This window comes from Pipra filicauda, unplaced genomic scaffold (assembly GCF_003945595.2).
Source record: "Pipra filicauda isolate LSUMZ 115617 unplaced genomic scaffold, ASM394559v2 scaffold46_size3722508_pilon, whole genome shotgun sequence".
Lineage (NCBI taxonomy): Eukaryota > Metazoa > Chordata > Aves > Passeriformes > Pipridae > Pipra > Pipra filicauda.
In genome coordinates, this window is record NW_024104609.1 from 403,607 (window position 1) to 418,124 (window position 14,518).

The following is a 14,518-nucleotide window of genomic DNA, read 5'->3' on the forward strand; positions in this document are numbered from 1 at the left end:
AGTTTTCCTGTGATGTGCCAGAAGTCACAGTATGGCCCCCTCAGATGGTACCCCCAAGGTGAAATACAGCTGGGTAGTGGCATGTTTCCTTGTTGGAACACCACAGCTCCCAGGAACACTTGAGAGTACAGAAGTGCAAAACAGTGTCCATTGAAACTGGATTGAAACTGATGGCAAGTTTTCCAAAACAACACCAAATAAACAAAAAACTGACACTGATGATGTTGATTTATTAGTGATAAAGCATAACTTCTTTATCCTGAGTCTGGTTGGAGCAGTCCTTGTCCTCCTTTCCTCCCTCTGCTATCCCTTTTGCATATTTATGTGTAGGTATGGAGAAAAGAGACAGAAATGGTTGAATTTTTGCTTTTCTTCTTAGAGTTTTTTGAGAGTGAGGAGAATAGGGAACTTGACTGGAGCATGCTGTGTTTTAGGGCCACTTAGTATCTGGGTGACAGCCAAATGACAGCGTAAAGCAGCTTCTGAGCTATTCCATCATTTACTCCCAGCAGAAGGCTTGGAGGCTCTTGTTTCCAGTCTTTCATAAGCTATTTCCTTCACAGTGCTGCTGAGCTGTGCAGTACTTGAAGTTTCCAGACTGCTGTGTTGAGTGGACAGCCAGTTTGGGAAATGCCATCTTTCCCTCCAAGCCCAAGTGCAGAGCAGTGGAGTACGGACCTGCCTCCTGCTTTCTTCTATTGTTAACTGGAATTTTAAGTTACTTTTGTATTTAAGGACCTCAGTGCTTGCAAGAGCAGGGCCAGTGCAGAGAGATGTAGGTAGAAGCTGTGCTATAGCTTTTCTAAGAGCTCGTCCCTGATCTGACAACTAGTGACCAATCAATGTCCTACCAGATTGAGCATTTATCTGCAGTGTCATGGCTCACCCTGCACATCCTTCCAGCAAGCTCTTGCAGTCAGGAAAGGTCTGTGTTGAGTATTCATGGGCTAGGGGAGGGGAAATGAACGTTGTGTGATTCGCTGACCTTTAAGGAAGACCTGAATTTGTTTTGTGTGTGTGTTTGTTTCTCCCTTTTCTCTTGTAGCAACAACTACGTATGCGGATCAAGTTGACGTATAATCACAAGGGCTCAGCAATGCAGGATTTAGCAGAAGTCAACAACTTCCCCCCTCAGTCTTGGCAGTGAGGCTCTGGCACCATTCTTATTCTCATCCCACCCAATCAAAAGAACTCTGGGAAGAAGGTTGTGATCCTTGGCAATCCCCCAAACTGCACCATGGGCATGGGGAACAGATGAGACCTGCTGATGAGGAGGAATTTTCCTGAAGTGATTGCTGACTTTGAAGCATATCTGTTAAGACTAATCTCCTCTCCTCCGCTGATGAGGCTGGTGGCTTGTGGACGCTACTGTGCACTCCCTCACACATGCATTCACAGCCAGAAGCAACATTCCCTTCTCCCCTTCCCCCGCCTTCCCCTGGCCCCTCAAAAAGAAACACAGCCTGGTTGGAAGAGAAGTCTGGAATTTCTAGCAGGGAAACTTTCTTCTCTCTGCAGCAAGTGAGCAGTTGCCCCTTCTTTCTGCTGTCTTTTTTCCCTGGGATGGGCAAGGCGTGTCATCATTCATTTCTAGCTGGATTTCTCCAGGCATTTTCATCTGGGACTCAGATGGGGACTTGGGGAATGTCAGGCTGCCTTGCCTCTTTCTTCTTGTATCCCATAGGTCTGAAGGGGCTGGAGGCTTCTTATGACCTACTCAGTGCATTATTGTATACACCCACCTCTTAGTTATGTGATGGCATACGAAGAGCAAGTGAGGCCTTGGGAGTTCATCTGCAAACCTGGGACAGTGCAGGAAAAGAGGTGCTGGCAAGAGCTGGTAAAATTGCGTTTGGTGCTGTACTTGGAAATGAAGACCTTACACTTGAATTTTCTTTCTTTCTATCAGTAGCTACAGCCATGCAGATCCACAGTCTTCTGTAGCTTCCCCAGAAAGTGTAGCGAGATATGAGAAACGTAGGGATCCAAGGAGCAGCTGATTTCCTACCACAGACGGTTTCAAAGTCTTTCACCCTGTTAGTTGTGGTTTATGGGTAGAAAAGACACATTCAGTTTTGTAGATCAGTCTTTGGGCAAGGGCTCTGCTCCTGCTGGGAGAGTCATCAGAGACTATGCTGCAAAGTTGCTCTTCCTGGTTATTCCAGACCTTCTCCCCAATTTAATTTCCAGAGCCTGTTGTAGACCCCCTGGGTTCCATTTGAGTTACTTCTGACTGGGATATTTGTGTTGTATCTGTAATATTGGCACTGAAATAAAGACCATGCGGTTTAAAGAGACCTTTCCCATTTTGTTACTTAATTGATCCTTGTAGTTTACTCCTTGCTCCCCTTTCAGGAGAGTAATGTGCCAGTTCAGGTTCAGACTGAAAGTAATTTTACTGTGTTTTGAACGGAAGCCAGTTGTTTGAGTATTTGGATCCAAAGAGGTGAGGTACAGTACCCCTGTGAGCTCATGGAAAGCTGTGTTCAGGATGTTCCTGTGGAACTGCTGGGAGGTGGTGCAGTTCAGGGCGGTCTTTCAGAGGCCATGTGTAGGACATAAAGCACAGTGTGACAAACTGTTCAGATATTCAGTGCTCTTCAGGGAGGAAGAGGGGAGGATACATCTTAGATCTTCATCTGTGAGTGTGCTGGTAAGCTGAAGGTAGGGTGCGTCTGCTGCAGTTCTGTTTTAGGGCTTTCCGGACAGTGATCGTTGAGTGCTCTCATGGCAAACTTAGACACAGCTTTTTGTGTCCGCAGAAGTGCTAATACTGGGCTCCAGTCCTTGCCAAAAGTATTGCAAGAGTGGTACACAGTGTATTTTGGAAAAATTGAAGACCTGTTCTGCCATTGAATTGGGAACAGGAGGCCACTAAAGGTTGTTCAGTCTGCTTTGGTTTTAACTGCATTAAGTAATATAAGGTAGGACTGACTGTCACTGACATAAGTGCCAGTCATGTGTAGTGGAGTAAGTTTGTCTTCTCTCAGAGGCCTTTTTTACTACCTTACTGATTAAACAGGTTTGGGCCTTTGGATTAGCAAAGAGCTTTATTCTACTAGAACTGGCATCAGCATGGGGTTATAAAATCTAGAAGAATAATGTATGATTTCCTTAAAAGTAACTTTGGGTTGTGGTAGGGTCATGCCTTGGCTATCAGTGGTGGGATAGATCCTGTGCTTCTATCTAGAAGCATTATGAAACAGGCAGTCTAGCAGGAAATGGCTGAATTAAGGTACATTTCCGGTGCTGAGCATTTAACTTTGTTGCTTTCACTGCAGTTCTGGCTATTCACCACCCCACTAGCTCAAACTCAGTGTTGAAACCTGACCATGTTAAGTCTGTACTTCAGTGGGCTTTGAGGGCGTCCCAGAGAGAAAGCTAATGGAAAGTCTTTGCCTTGGTTCCTGAGCTCCTTATAAGCTCTCCTGTTCTCTTCACAGAATTGTACATGGTCACTTGTACTGAAAGCCAACACACCTTGCTCTCCCTTTGGTTTTGCTGGGAAGGAGCACTGGTGCGGGAGATTAGATGGGAAGGAAGAAGGAAATGGTCTGTCACCTGGCGAGTTTGTTGCAGCAGAGTTGGGAACAGTGTATCTTGTCCCTCTTGTCATGCTTGTGTTCTGTCCCTAGAGCAGCTGGGTTTTGCTGTTGGTCTCTGGTAGGATGAATTCCTTCTGTGTTCTTGGCTCCTTCAGCCACCCTTGCACCGTGTCTGTGCTTGGGGAAATGGGCACTTTGTCACATGGGGGCTGGAGGAGGCGGCAGTTGTACCCGAGATGTGTTTTGCAGGAAGCCATCCCTTGGCTATGAAGAACTCTTTTGTAGCAGCCAAACATTCCGCTTGTCCTTGGAGCTCTCTCCCCTCCTCACTTAAGGGATGGGCGCTGACATTCTGCCAGAAGGAAGGCCAGGCTTCCCACCTTCCCGTACCTGCAATCCCAGATAATGCTGCTTGCTCCTTGACCCCTGTGTGCTCCTCAAGCTCTGTGCTGCTGCTGGGGTTTCCCTCTGGAGAGTACTCACGTCTGAGGCACTCCCAGACTGAGTCCTCTTCCCACCAGCTGAATGCAACAATTCTTACAGGCCTGGTCAACGTTTTACTTGCTTCACTGTAAGGGGAATATAAAGGCAGCAAGATACAGACTTCGTGGCTAATCTTACTAACCTACATGGAAGACTTTGGAGCTGGGAGATATTGAATGTCTGTTTTTTTCAAGTGAATGTATTTTGAGTCAAAAAATGACAGAAACAATAGTGGCCATATTGGGCCTGAAGGGGGAGGAGACATGGGAAGGTCCTAAAGTCGACTTTATCCAGGTTTTGATGGGACAAAATATGGCCTTGAACAACTTATTGAAGCAATAGCAGTGAGGGGACTGCCACCTTTACAGTACCTTGGATCTATAACTTGGAAGATGCTGAAACAGCTGGGAAAGGTGCCAGTGCCTTCCCTGAGGCTGGTCCCAGCTGTGAGCTGCGGCAGCAATGACGCTGGTGCACTTTTATGTGTTCATTTTCTACTTGGAGGCTGTGAGGGAAGGAGCTGCTGGACTACTTCCCTCTGAACTTTCACTCTATTCCTGTATATTTCTTTTTCTTTCCTGATGTTGTAATTTAAATTTTGCATAGAGCCCCAATTCCACCTCTTTGACAGTATAGAGAAAAAAATAAGCAAACAAAAAACCCCATGAAAATACAAACCCCCAACAAACCCAACCAAATTTGAAGTAAGAACATGCCATTTGAGCAAGGAGCCCGGTGGCACTTGAAATTCTGGAGACCTATTTTTGAGATGTGAAAAATTTAAGTAAATGCTGAGTCGTAGGTGAGTGAGGAGCTTAACGGATGTAAACATTTACATGGGATGCATTAGACTTCTGCTGTGTGTATTGTCTTTTGGTTGAAACAAATTATGAAGTGACTAATAAAATGAGTCAATATTCAATGATTTAAAACTGTGCCTTGTTACTTTCTGCAAGTACAGCTGGATAGGATGTTTTGATTCTTGATGTTTGGCCATGGCAAGTTCAGATGATGCAAAAAAAAAAAAAGGGCAGATTTTGAAAACCTTTATGGGAAATTTTGGAGAGCAAAATGAGAGGACAATTGCAAAACGCTTGGGCAGTTCAGAATAGCACCTGGAGAGAGAGTGTGTCAGTTAGTTACTAGCAGCAATGCTTGTCCAGGTGCTAGAAATGTGTGTGGGATCTGAACACAAAGAATATTTTTCACCGGTATTTGCAGTGTGCTGTGGGTATTGGTCATGATTGCATTGCTACTTAAAAGGCCACTTTGGTACTCCGTGTGCCTCTGGGACAAGGATCACCATCATCTCTGTGTCAGAGCAGCATCTGTGTCTGCGGGGAGGCTCTGCTTTGTGTTTTCTAGTCACAGTCACATTTCATTAGATAACTTTTCAAGTCTCTTCTAGCACGTAATTGCACTGTGGGGAAGGTGGGAGGCTTTTGTTGTTAATGTGCTTGATGCTGTTGGGGCATGAGCAGTAGCTGCCCTAAAGCATTAATCAGATTCTTCCAAACTGCACCGCGACGATGATGTCGTTAGTAGATAATTATATCATTAGTAGCAGCCACTAGTTAAGAGTGGCAGAGCTTACGTGGTGGACCTGCAGGGCACCAGGAGGAAGGCGATGTTCGGCTGTCGAGCTGTGTTCCTCCAGCCGTGGCAGCTGGTGGTGACAGACGCTGGAGGTAAGCGGAGGGCGGGCGGTGACGGGTGTGTTTGCTGCGCTCAGGTGAGCTTTGCCCTGTGCCCGGCCGGCCGGCGAGCGCTTCTCTCAAGGCACCTGGCGCCGGTGGGAGGCACGGACACAGCGCCCGGGACGGGGGAAGGACCGCGGGGCCCGGCCCGGGAGGGGACAGTGGGGACAGCGGGGCCCGGGCGCTGCCGCCGCCGCCGCCCGGGGGCGGGGCCTGGGCCGCGCGCCCCGCGCGCTTCCGGGGCGGGGCCGCCGCCGCCGCCCGGGGTGTGGGTCCGGCCGGGATGGGGGAGGCCGGGCCGGGGCCGGGGCCCGGGCCCAGGGAAGCGCAGGAGCCCGAGGAGGACGAGGCGGCGGTGCCGGGCGGCGCACGAGGGGGCCGGGCCGGGCCCCGCGGCGGCATCCGGGTGCTGAAGGTGAGGAGGGGGCCGGGGCCTCCGGCGGGGTGGGGGCTAGTCGGCCGCGGGGCGCCGGGGGCGCTTCCCGCCGCGACCTTGGCGGGGCGGCCGGGCGGGGCCGGGGTCTTCCCGTGCCCGGCGCGGGGCTCCCGGCGGGGCGGCCTGTGCGGCGGGGCCGCGGCCGGAGGCGGTGCTGACGCTCTCGGGTCTTGGCTGCCTTGCAGAGGAACGCGAAGCGCGCCGGCAGCAGGAGCTGCCTGAGCAGGAGCCGGGTTGGGTCCCGTGAGAGGGCCTGGCTGAAAGGGGACGTCGGACGGGGCTGCGTGTATGTTTATGGAAGAGACTCTGCAGCTGCGGCTCCCTCGGACTTGCGCCTGGTCCTGTGCACGGTGGACACCCCAGCGTCGGAGATCTGTAATGGAGAAGGGAGGAAAAACCTCTTTTTGCAGCTTCATGGAGACCTGGTCAGGTGAGGGCTGAGAAAGGATAAATCTGACTGAGAAAGGTTTAGTAAGGGTTTGCGAGGCTCCGTTCATTGTGTGCCTGCGCCTGTTGGCAGGGCAGGTAGGGAACAGGCAGAGGTGACAGGTGGCAGCCAGGTACAGCCTTGAGTCATGCAATTCATAAAAATGAATTGCAGGTGATGTGCCCTTTACACAACTCTTAGTTAAGTGTTTAACTGGGAGGGTTTGGCTGGTGCGCCCGCCAGAACTATGTCCTCGTTTTCTAGGTAGAGGCTCCTGTTCATATATCCCTTTGTTATGTTCTGTGTTATGGGCGTTTTAGTGTCCAGATAACCTGAGCTATTTAAGAGGCTGTAAACAGTTATTCCGAGTCAGCAAAACATGTAAGGTGCTTTCACAGTTTTGTCGTGTAATACTTATGTATTAGTAACTTTTTTACTAAGAAGAGTTGCCAGGTAAATAATTAAAGGCAGACAGAAAGTGTAGCAAGGGTTATATAAAGAAGGCTTAAGCATCAGATTATATGTTTTATGCCTGAAATTGATTTAGGCTGAAAATAGACAGCTCAGAGTTTGATGTGCATGAACTTTGTGCTGTGGGTGTGTTATGGACTCCTAATTTAGAAACTCCCATTCATTTTGTTAGGTTTTAGACTTTGCACTGATTCTTCTTGACTTAAGATTCAGTTATAAAATTGCCACCCCTGTTCTCAGGGACAGATAATTGTTGTGGTGTCCTTATGTGAAGGCTATTTAGACCTATTTGCCATGTCCAGTCAGGGTTGTTGGAACCAGGGATGAATTATTTAGAAACCCTGTATGAGGACAGATGGACACTTGAACATAGCCATTGAGGCACCTGAAAACCTCTGTTTGTTGGTTGAAGAATTTGTAAGGAAGTTGGCTTGTTTTGCACCCTAAGAATGAGCAGATTTTCCAGCATTTAGAAGGAAGAGCAGACCCATTACTGCAGATCATGAAAAAGCTTAGGTAAAGCTTAAAGATGTGTTCAGAGAGGCACTTTTTGACATTTTTGGCTCTTGAAATGGCTTTTGTGTTTGAATTCTTTTTGGTCTCTGTTTTCACATGCTACCTAGCTGTGCCTGTCTTTGATCTGTGGCAGGCTTTGTGCTGGATTAGCAAATTGGATCTGTTGCCACTGTTTTGAAAGAGAGTACTGAGCTATAAATTACTGCTTCCCACTCTTGTTGCCACTTGATGTCTCTCTAGAACTTGGTCAAGATTTGTCATAAATTTTGTGAAGAGTTCTTCATTAAGGGGTGTGTATTCCTTGTAATCCTCAGAATGTGTTTGCCACAGAAGACATCCTTGAATTACTTCCCACTGGGGCTGTTCTTGGTAGGAAAATGGGAGTTACCAGTATTGCTTCAGTAGCACTTGTGTTAGTAACAGGAAACAGGCCTGAATGGTACCTGCGTGCATGTCCACAGGAAGATGACAGAGTGCTTAAGATCCCCATGCTCTGTTGAGATAATTCCTTCCTTGAACAAAGCTTGCTGATTACTTTAATAATGTATTCACAAATACCAATTACTCTATTAAGCATCTGATCGTATCTTACTGTAAGTGCATGTGTCTCCCAAACACCTTCTGGATTCTTCACCCTTTTAATGTCAGCAGGTGACTTTCTTTCTGAAGCTGAGTGTGGCAAAGGTTGATTTGGCATCTGACTCGGGAGTCTAAAAGCTGGATGGAAGAATAGCAAAACCTTTTTTGTGTATTCACACTAAATATTCAGCAGCGTCCTTGTGATCACCCCTTGTTTCTGCTTCAATTTTGGGAATTCAAGTCAGTTTCTGTCAAAACTTTTTCTTCTCCGCAATGCACCTCGAGGATCTTTAGCTTTCTGCTAGCTAGAATCTTTCCTTATGTTTCCATCCCTTCATATCCAGAAAACATACCTTCCTGCAGAGGGGAGGTTAAACAAGAGTAGCACAGATACATTCTTTAGTCTGGACACCCTTCACAACAAAAACTTAAACTGCAAAGATTTGAAAACTTGGCTGTTGCTAATGGAGAGCTACAGGTGCTACAGGAGTTGTGAAACTGTTGCTACTTCTTGTTGGCTTTTCTGTCTCCTAAGCCTTTGCACCTGGGCTCAGCAGAGAGGCTCTGAGCAGTGAAGTGTCCAGTCCCTGATGTGTGATAGTACTGTGGCTGCCATGGGCTGTTTGTGCTGCTGTGGCAGCCGGGTGTTCCTGTGTGTGCCAGCATTCAGAGTCAACTGCGCTGGGTACAGGATGAATGTGTACAGTTCTAATGTGATCTCGTGCCAGTTTGGGTTTCACACCACGTTGCTTTCTCTCAAAAGGAAAACATATTTTTCTATCTCAGTTTGACTATTACTTCCAGAACCTGTCAGCCTTGATCAGGTTAGTGAAGAAATTCGGTACAGAAACTGCCATTCCATGTGGTTTTCCCTTTGCTGGCCTGCCCAAATATTTTTTAGCAAAACACATGGCTCTTGATGAGAATTTGGACCAATAATCCATTCTGCCAGGTCTCCAGAATGTCTCCAAAAGCATTCAGTGACCTGCTCCCTTTCCTGGTGTGAGCATGGTCTGTAGGCAATGAGCTGTTTTGTTCGTGGCTTTATTTCCAGAGCCCTGTGTGGGACTTGTGTGTGTCGTCAGTGGGACACCTGGGCTGGTCACTGGTCCAGGACATGGCCAGTGCCAGCAGGGAGTCAAACACCCTTCCCACTGTGTCTGAAACACCCAACCCCGAGCAGAGTGGCCAGTCATTGCCTCCTGCCACTTTTTGGGTTGAGATTTTTCTGTAAACTCAAAACTCTCTTGCCAGGTAGTGAGCTTTGACCAACTTGTGGTGGTTTACAGACAGCTTCCAGAATTCAGAAGACTTAACTTTTTGGCAAGGCTTTTGTCCTGCAACCATTGACCAGCAAGCCTGGTTGGTGCAATAGCATGAGCTGCTCTTTTGGTTGGTTTTCAGACAGGAATGAGTGGTATGGCATGAGAGGTACATTTGTAGGGGATTGCTGACAATGTTCCTTTTGTACATGGCTTTCATAAAAAAGAAATAAAACTAAGGGCATTGTGTTTGTCTTCAAAGAGCATATCAGTGTGATTTATGTGGACAAGAAAGAAAATTAAGGGGTTTTCAAATTAGCATTTTGAAACTTTGCAGCGTTAATTCTAGCTGAAGTGTAAGATGAGAAGAATAAAAAATAAAAAAGCAGATCTCATCTCCAGAAGGGGCAAGTGTGATGGGATAGAGTATCCAGCTTTTTCAGGAGGATGAGCCACAGTACCTCAGGTGAGCATTTAGCAACCTGTACAACTGTGACTTAATTTGTGCTGTATGAAAAGCACTTTTCCTTCCACTGCATTACTGTTCTTCCTGAATTCTGATATGCAGATATATTGTTCAGTGTGTACTCACAAAAGCCTCAGTCCATACAGTGACCAAATAGTAAAGTTTGAGTGTTTGTTTGGTTTTTTTCCCTGGGAAGTCTAGATGCAGACTACTTGACTCGTTCTTTTTGTAAGTGACACTCAAGCATTTATCATTCCTGAGCCACAGGTCACATGCTGGAAAAGCTGTTTTCTGGCAAGCATAAGGCTTTAATAGTAGAAGAATAGGAATCTAGGGTTAGCCAAGGGAAACTTGGGCAAGGTATTTGGAGATCCAGTCAAATCTCTCATATTCTTCTTGTATTCTGTGCAGAAAGGTATAGAATACATTGGGTATACTGTACTGGAAGGCAGCAGTGTTTGATGCAGTTATTATTTATTCCAGTTTCTTGCCTGTTAAAGGAGGCAGATACATAGGTTTGTCATTTCCAATATTACCTCAGAAAGCTCTTTTGAATGTTTACTGTTGTGTTTCTGTAGCAAAAAAAAAAAGAAAAATTAAGTGATAACATAAACCTCAGTTACGTATTTGTAGAAGTGCTTGGCTCTGAGCTTGTAAATTTTAACAGAGAGTTCTAAAGAAGGCTGAGAGCCTGAAATCTCAGCAAAGAAAAAAGAATTGATGGCATTACGCTCTTTTGAACCAATCTCTTGTCCTACATCCAGGGAAAGAAACAACATTTAATACATCACCTTTTCATACTGATTGTACAAGAACTCCATCTTAGCTGACATCAGCTTATTAGTGAATAGAAGCTCCAAGAGACAATTTCTGAAGTGAGAGGAAGGGGTTTATTTCACATAGAACCTTCTGGCTAGTAAGTAGATGTATTTCTGTGTAAAACAAAAGCAGGGAGCAAAGTTGCCCTAAGCAGGCTTAGCAAGCAGTGAGCAGTAAGAACTGGTTTTCTGGGTCAGCTGCATATCAACTACATTGCCTTTTCAGGCTAGAAACTTTGTTATTTTGCACCAGAACTTTGAGAGTGATCCAGAGGTGTGTGAAGTGAAAGAGTTGCAATGTATCTCCTTGAAATACCTGAGGTCATTTTACATCTTCTTGAGATGCATCCTGGTGACTACAAAGGAAGCCTGGAGGACTAGGTACATGTAAATGGTGCATGTTTTATGAAATTGGTCCTGCCTTAATTATGAGATGACATTTGTAAAGCTGTCAGTAATAGTGTAAATATTCTGATAGAGTCGTTAAAAAGAATCAGAAATATTTTCGTTCTTGAAAAGAGGTGAGAGGAAGCGGAAGGGTTTGGTACATACAGCAGTAAAATATTTCACATTCAGACACGCAATATAAACAATGTTATGCAAGTCAACAAAGTTTAGTGGAAAACAGGTCCTACCAAACAAGCTTGATCTTGATGCTTTGAAATTTCAAGCTCAGTTGCCAAAGGCATTAGTCATTTGGACAGGGCTCTGAGCAACCTGGTTGAGTTGAAGATGTCCCTGTCCATGGTGGGAAGTTGGAGTAGATGACCTTTAAATGTCCCTTCCAACCTAAAGTGTCCTGAGATTCTGTGTTCTGATGTTGTGGGGAGAAAAGCAGTGCACAAACCAGTAAAACTCGTTGACTGATACCTTACAAACTGGAAACTGTTATTCAATGTAAGCATCCTGGCTTGGATGAGGAGTTAATGTGTGTTTGAAAGAAGAAAGATAAATTTGCACTGTTCAGTTGTTCTGTTAATAACCTGTGGCTAAAAAAAAGGTCATGCTCAGGAGGGCATGGATGGAGGGAGTGATGGGTACTGAGAAGTCAGTGCAGCAGGCTGATGTAAATGGTTTAGCATGGAGTATTCCCTGGAAAACATTGGGTTTATTTATGTAAAAGACAAGTGTACTAAATTCTGCAGAGGAGAGGAAGGATGCTGTAACTTGCCAAAACTGTGGTTCAGGAGGACTCGTGGACTGAAGGGATATGAGTGAATGTGCCAAACAGTCGAGAGTAGGTCTGATCCAGGATTATAAAAGCTGTTGAGCAGAACCAATACCTCTCTGCAGTGTGGGGATACAGGGACCAGTCCTACTGGTGCTGACAGAGTGGGGATAAACTAAAAACAATTGGGTGGTAAAAATCCTTTTTAATCAAAGTAGACCCACCCTACTGCAAGAAAAATTTTAAAAGCACATTGAGCCTCATCTTGAAGAGGAAGTTTGAATAGTTAATGACATGATTTATAAATGTCTGCTTAAAGAATAGGTGACAGTTGAGGTCCAGTGACTGTAATCTGAAACTAGGCACTTTCAGATTAAAAATGGAGATTTTTAATGGTGGATAATGAGTTGACCATTATAACAGTTTATTTTAATTCCTATCTAATGTTTTCAGTGCTTAATCTTTTACACTGGTATTTTTTTCCCTAAAGTAAAACTTCTAATTTAGTGAGAAACTCAGTTGTTTTTATTGCAGAAAATAACAATTCAGGTTCTCTGGAAGAAGTGAGAAGAGAGGATCAGAAAACATTTTTTCTGTTCTGAATATACTAAACCTGATGGTTCAGGAGAACTTTTCTTATTGACATTTATTCAAGTTAGTCACTGAATCCTTCCTGCAATCTTCTGTAGTCCTAAAAAGTCCTTTTTAAATGTACTGGTTGAGTTAATTTGCCAAAATATGAGACTCTTGCACCGGTGAGAGCTGAAGAGAGTAGGAAATTTCTTTTTTTCTTTCTTTTTAGAACTTATTCTTCAGGAGGATTCTTCATATGCTTTGTTCCCAGCTGCATTTGGAAGAAAAATTTAAGAGTTCTTTTATATCTTTGAGTCATTGTACGTAGGGGTTTTTAATTATTTGGCATCTGCTTTTTGCGCAGTATTTCTGGTTTTGTGTCTTGTCATTGTTTCCTCCTGGTGCTCCTTAAATCATGAAATGGAAATGCTCACCATGGATTGTGTGGCTTATACCTATTGCTTTTCTTCTCTGTTTCTCTTCTGCAATGTAATCACAAGTGCTACAGTTCTTAAGTGCTGCTTGCCAAGCAGGGAGCACAGCCCCAAGGGTGCATGCTTGCAAGACCTTTTCAGAGGAGCAGAACAGCCAGAGTGTCACTATTCCTCACACCTTTGCTGCATTGAGACTTGTTTAATCTTTTTTTGTGTTCTCAAACTATTTTCTCCTATGTTTTGACAGGAGGCTGGAGCCCACAGAAAAACCCCTTCAGATTGTGTATGACTACTTGGCTGGGTTGGGTTTTGATGATCCTCTCAGAATGCAGGAAGAGGCAGCAAACTCTGATCTCAGCTGTATGATTCGCTTTTACAGTGGTAAGAAATTGTGTGTGCACACTGTCACTGTTCCTGTAGCTGTAACTGTGAGCTGGAACTCAGCTGAAGCCTTAGTCATCGGCCTGCTGCCTTTATAGAGGGCTGCATCAAGCACCCAAAGTACCAGTAAGCATTTCTTAAAATAAAACATTTCCAAGATTAATAGAAAAAACTCACAGTTCTGTAGTTTTTTGTTTCTGTCTGTGACTTGATATGAAGATAGGTCCATGGGATTGCTCTGTTGTCTTTAGTTTCTGGTGTTGCAGCTGATGGTTTGTAGCTCCCAGTGGGATCAGAAACATATTGCAGTTTGGTCTAGATGTGCCTGGAGATTGTATTTACAAAAAATGTCAGGAAGGTCCTGGTCAAATACCTCCACAGCCTGTAACTAGAGAGCGAAGGTGCCAGCTGGTTAATAATAATGCAGGCTGCCATCTCAGGAACCCAGGGCATTGGATTGCAGAAGCCAGACTTGGGAAAGTGGCTGCTGAATCGGTTTAGTCAGGACACAGTGTGCACAAGGAGCCACAGAATGAAGTCAGAGGCCTGTGGTCTATGGTGCTAGCAGACAAAAAGGGAATTCACTGAAGTTAAGATGAAATATAAAAGAAATAAGGGAGAGGAAAGCTAATAAAGGAATTATTTCCTTACTTTTAAATACTTCACTTGTGTAATTTTTTTGCATTTCAGAAAAAAAAAATCAAAGTGCTTTTAATGGAAAATTTTTCTTGCTTCATGGATCTGGGCAGCCAGACTAAGCTGCTAGCCATCATTTGTTTGTTCAGTGTCAAAAAATGCATTCATGAGAAATCAGCTTCCTCACTCTGTTATCTGAGACAAACCCTTTTGGTCTGGGAGCTGTGTGCAGAACAGGCAAAACAGTGTATATGCTGTATATATGCAAATATATATATATATATACACAAAACAGTATAACAGATGGAAAGAAGTATGATGAGTGGTCTGAATTTATGGGGCAAGGAAGAGGGAGTCAGAAGTTACTTCAGCTGGAAGGAGGAAAGGCATAAAGCCTAGGGCTATGGAGAGCTTTTGAAGAAAAAATGAGCAATTTATTTTGGCTATGTCAGGCAGGAACTGCTGAGGATTCAGGAACAGTGACTCAACTTCATGGAAGCAAGTAGGTAGAAAATGAAATTGAGTAGTTTCAGTCAGCGTGGGAGGCTGCTCCTGCTTAGACAGAGGCTGTGAAGGAAGAAATACAAGGGTTGAAGAGTATTCAGGAGACCTGTTTTAAGAAAGTA

The 14,518-nt window shown here is 44.9% G+C and overlaps 2 protein-coding genes across 4 annotated transcripts in view; both read left to right on the forward strand.

Moving 5' to 3' along the window:
* The window catches only part of AP1G1 (adaptor related protein complex 1 subunit gamma 1), a 38,999-nt gene extending 34,039 nt beyond the window's left edge, over window positions 1–4,960 (forward strand). For 2 of the 3 annotated variants that reach the window (XM_027732977.2, XM_039386175.1), the window contains one exon: window positions 1,046–4,960. In XM_027732977.2, the coding sequence (XP_027588778.1) occupies window positions 1,046–1,147 (102 nt within the window). In that variant the 3' untranslated portion in view covers window positions 1,148–4,960. The remainder of the gene's footprint in view (window positions 1–1,045) is intronic. The other variant, XM_027732987.2, reaches the window with a different exon arrangement.
* Window positions 4,961–5,975: 1,015 nt separating this feature from the next.
* Window positions 5,976–14,518, forward strand: part of PHLPP2 (PH domain and leucine rich repeat protein phosphatase 2) — a 35,942-nt gene continuing 27,399 nt past the window's right edge. Inside the window, exons 1-3 of the mRNA XM_027732953.2 lie at window positions 5,976–6,140; window positions 6,347–6,591; window positions 13,123–13,256. Of these exons, the coding sequence (XP_027588754.1) occupies window positions 6,009–6,140; window positions 6,347–6,591; window positions 13,123–13,256 (511 nt within the window). The 5' untranslated portion in view covers window positions 5,976–6,008. The remainder of the gene's footprint in view (window positions 6,141–6,346; window positions 6,592–13,122; window positions 13,257–14,518) is intronic.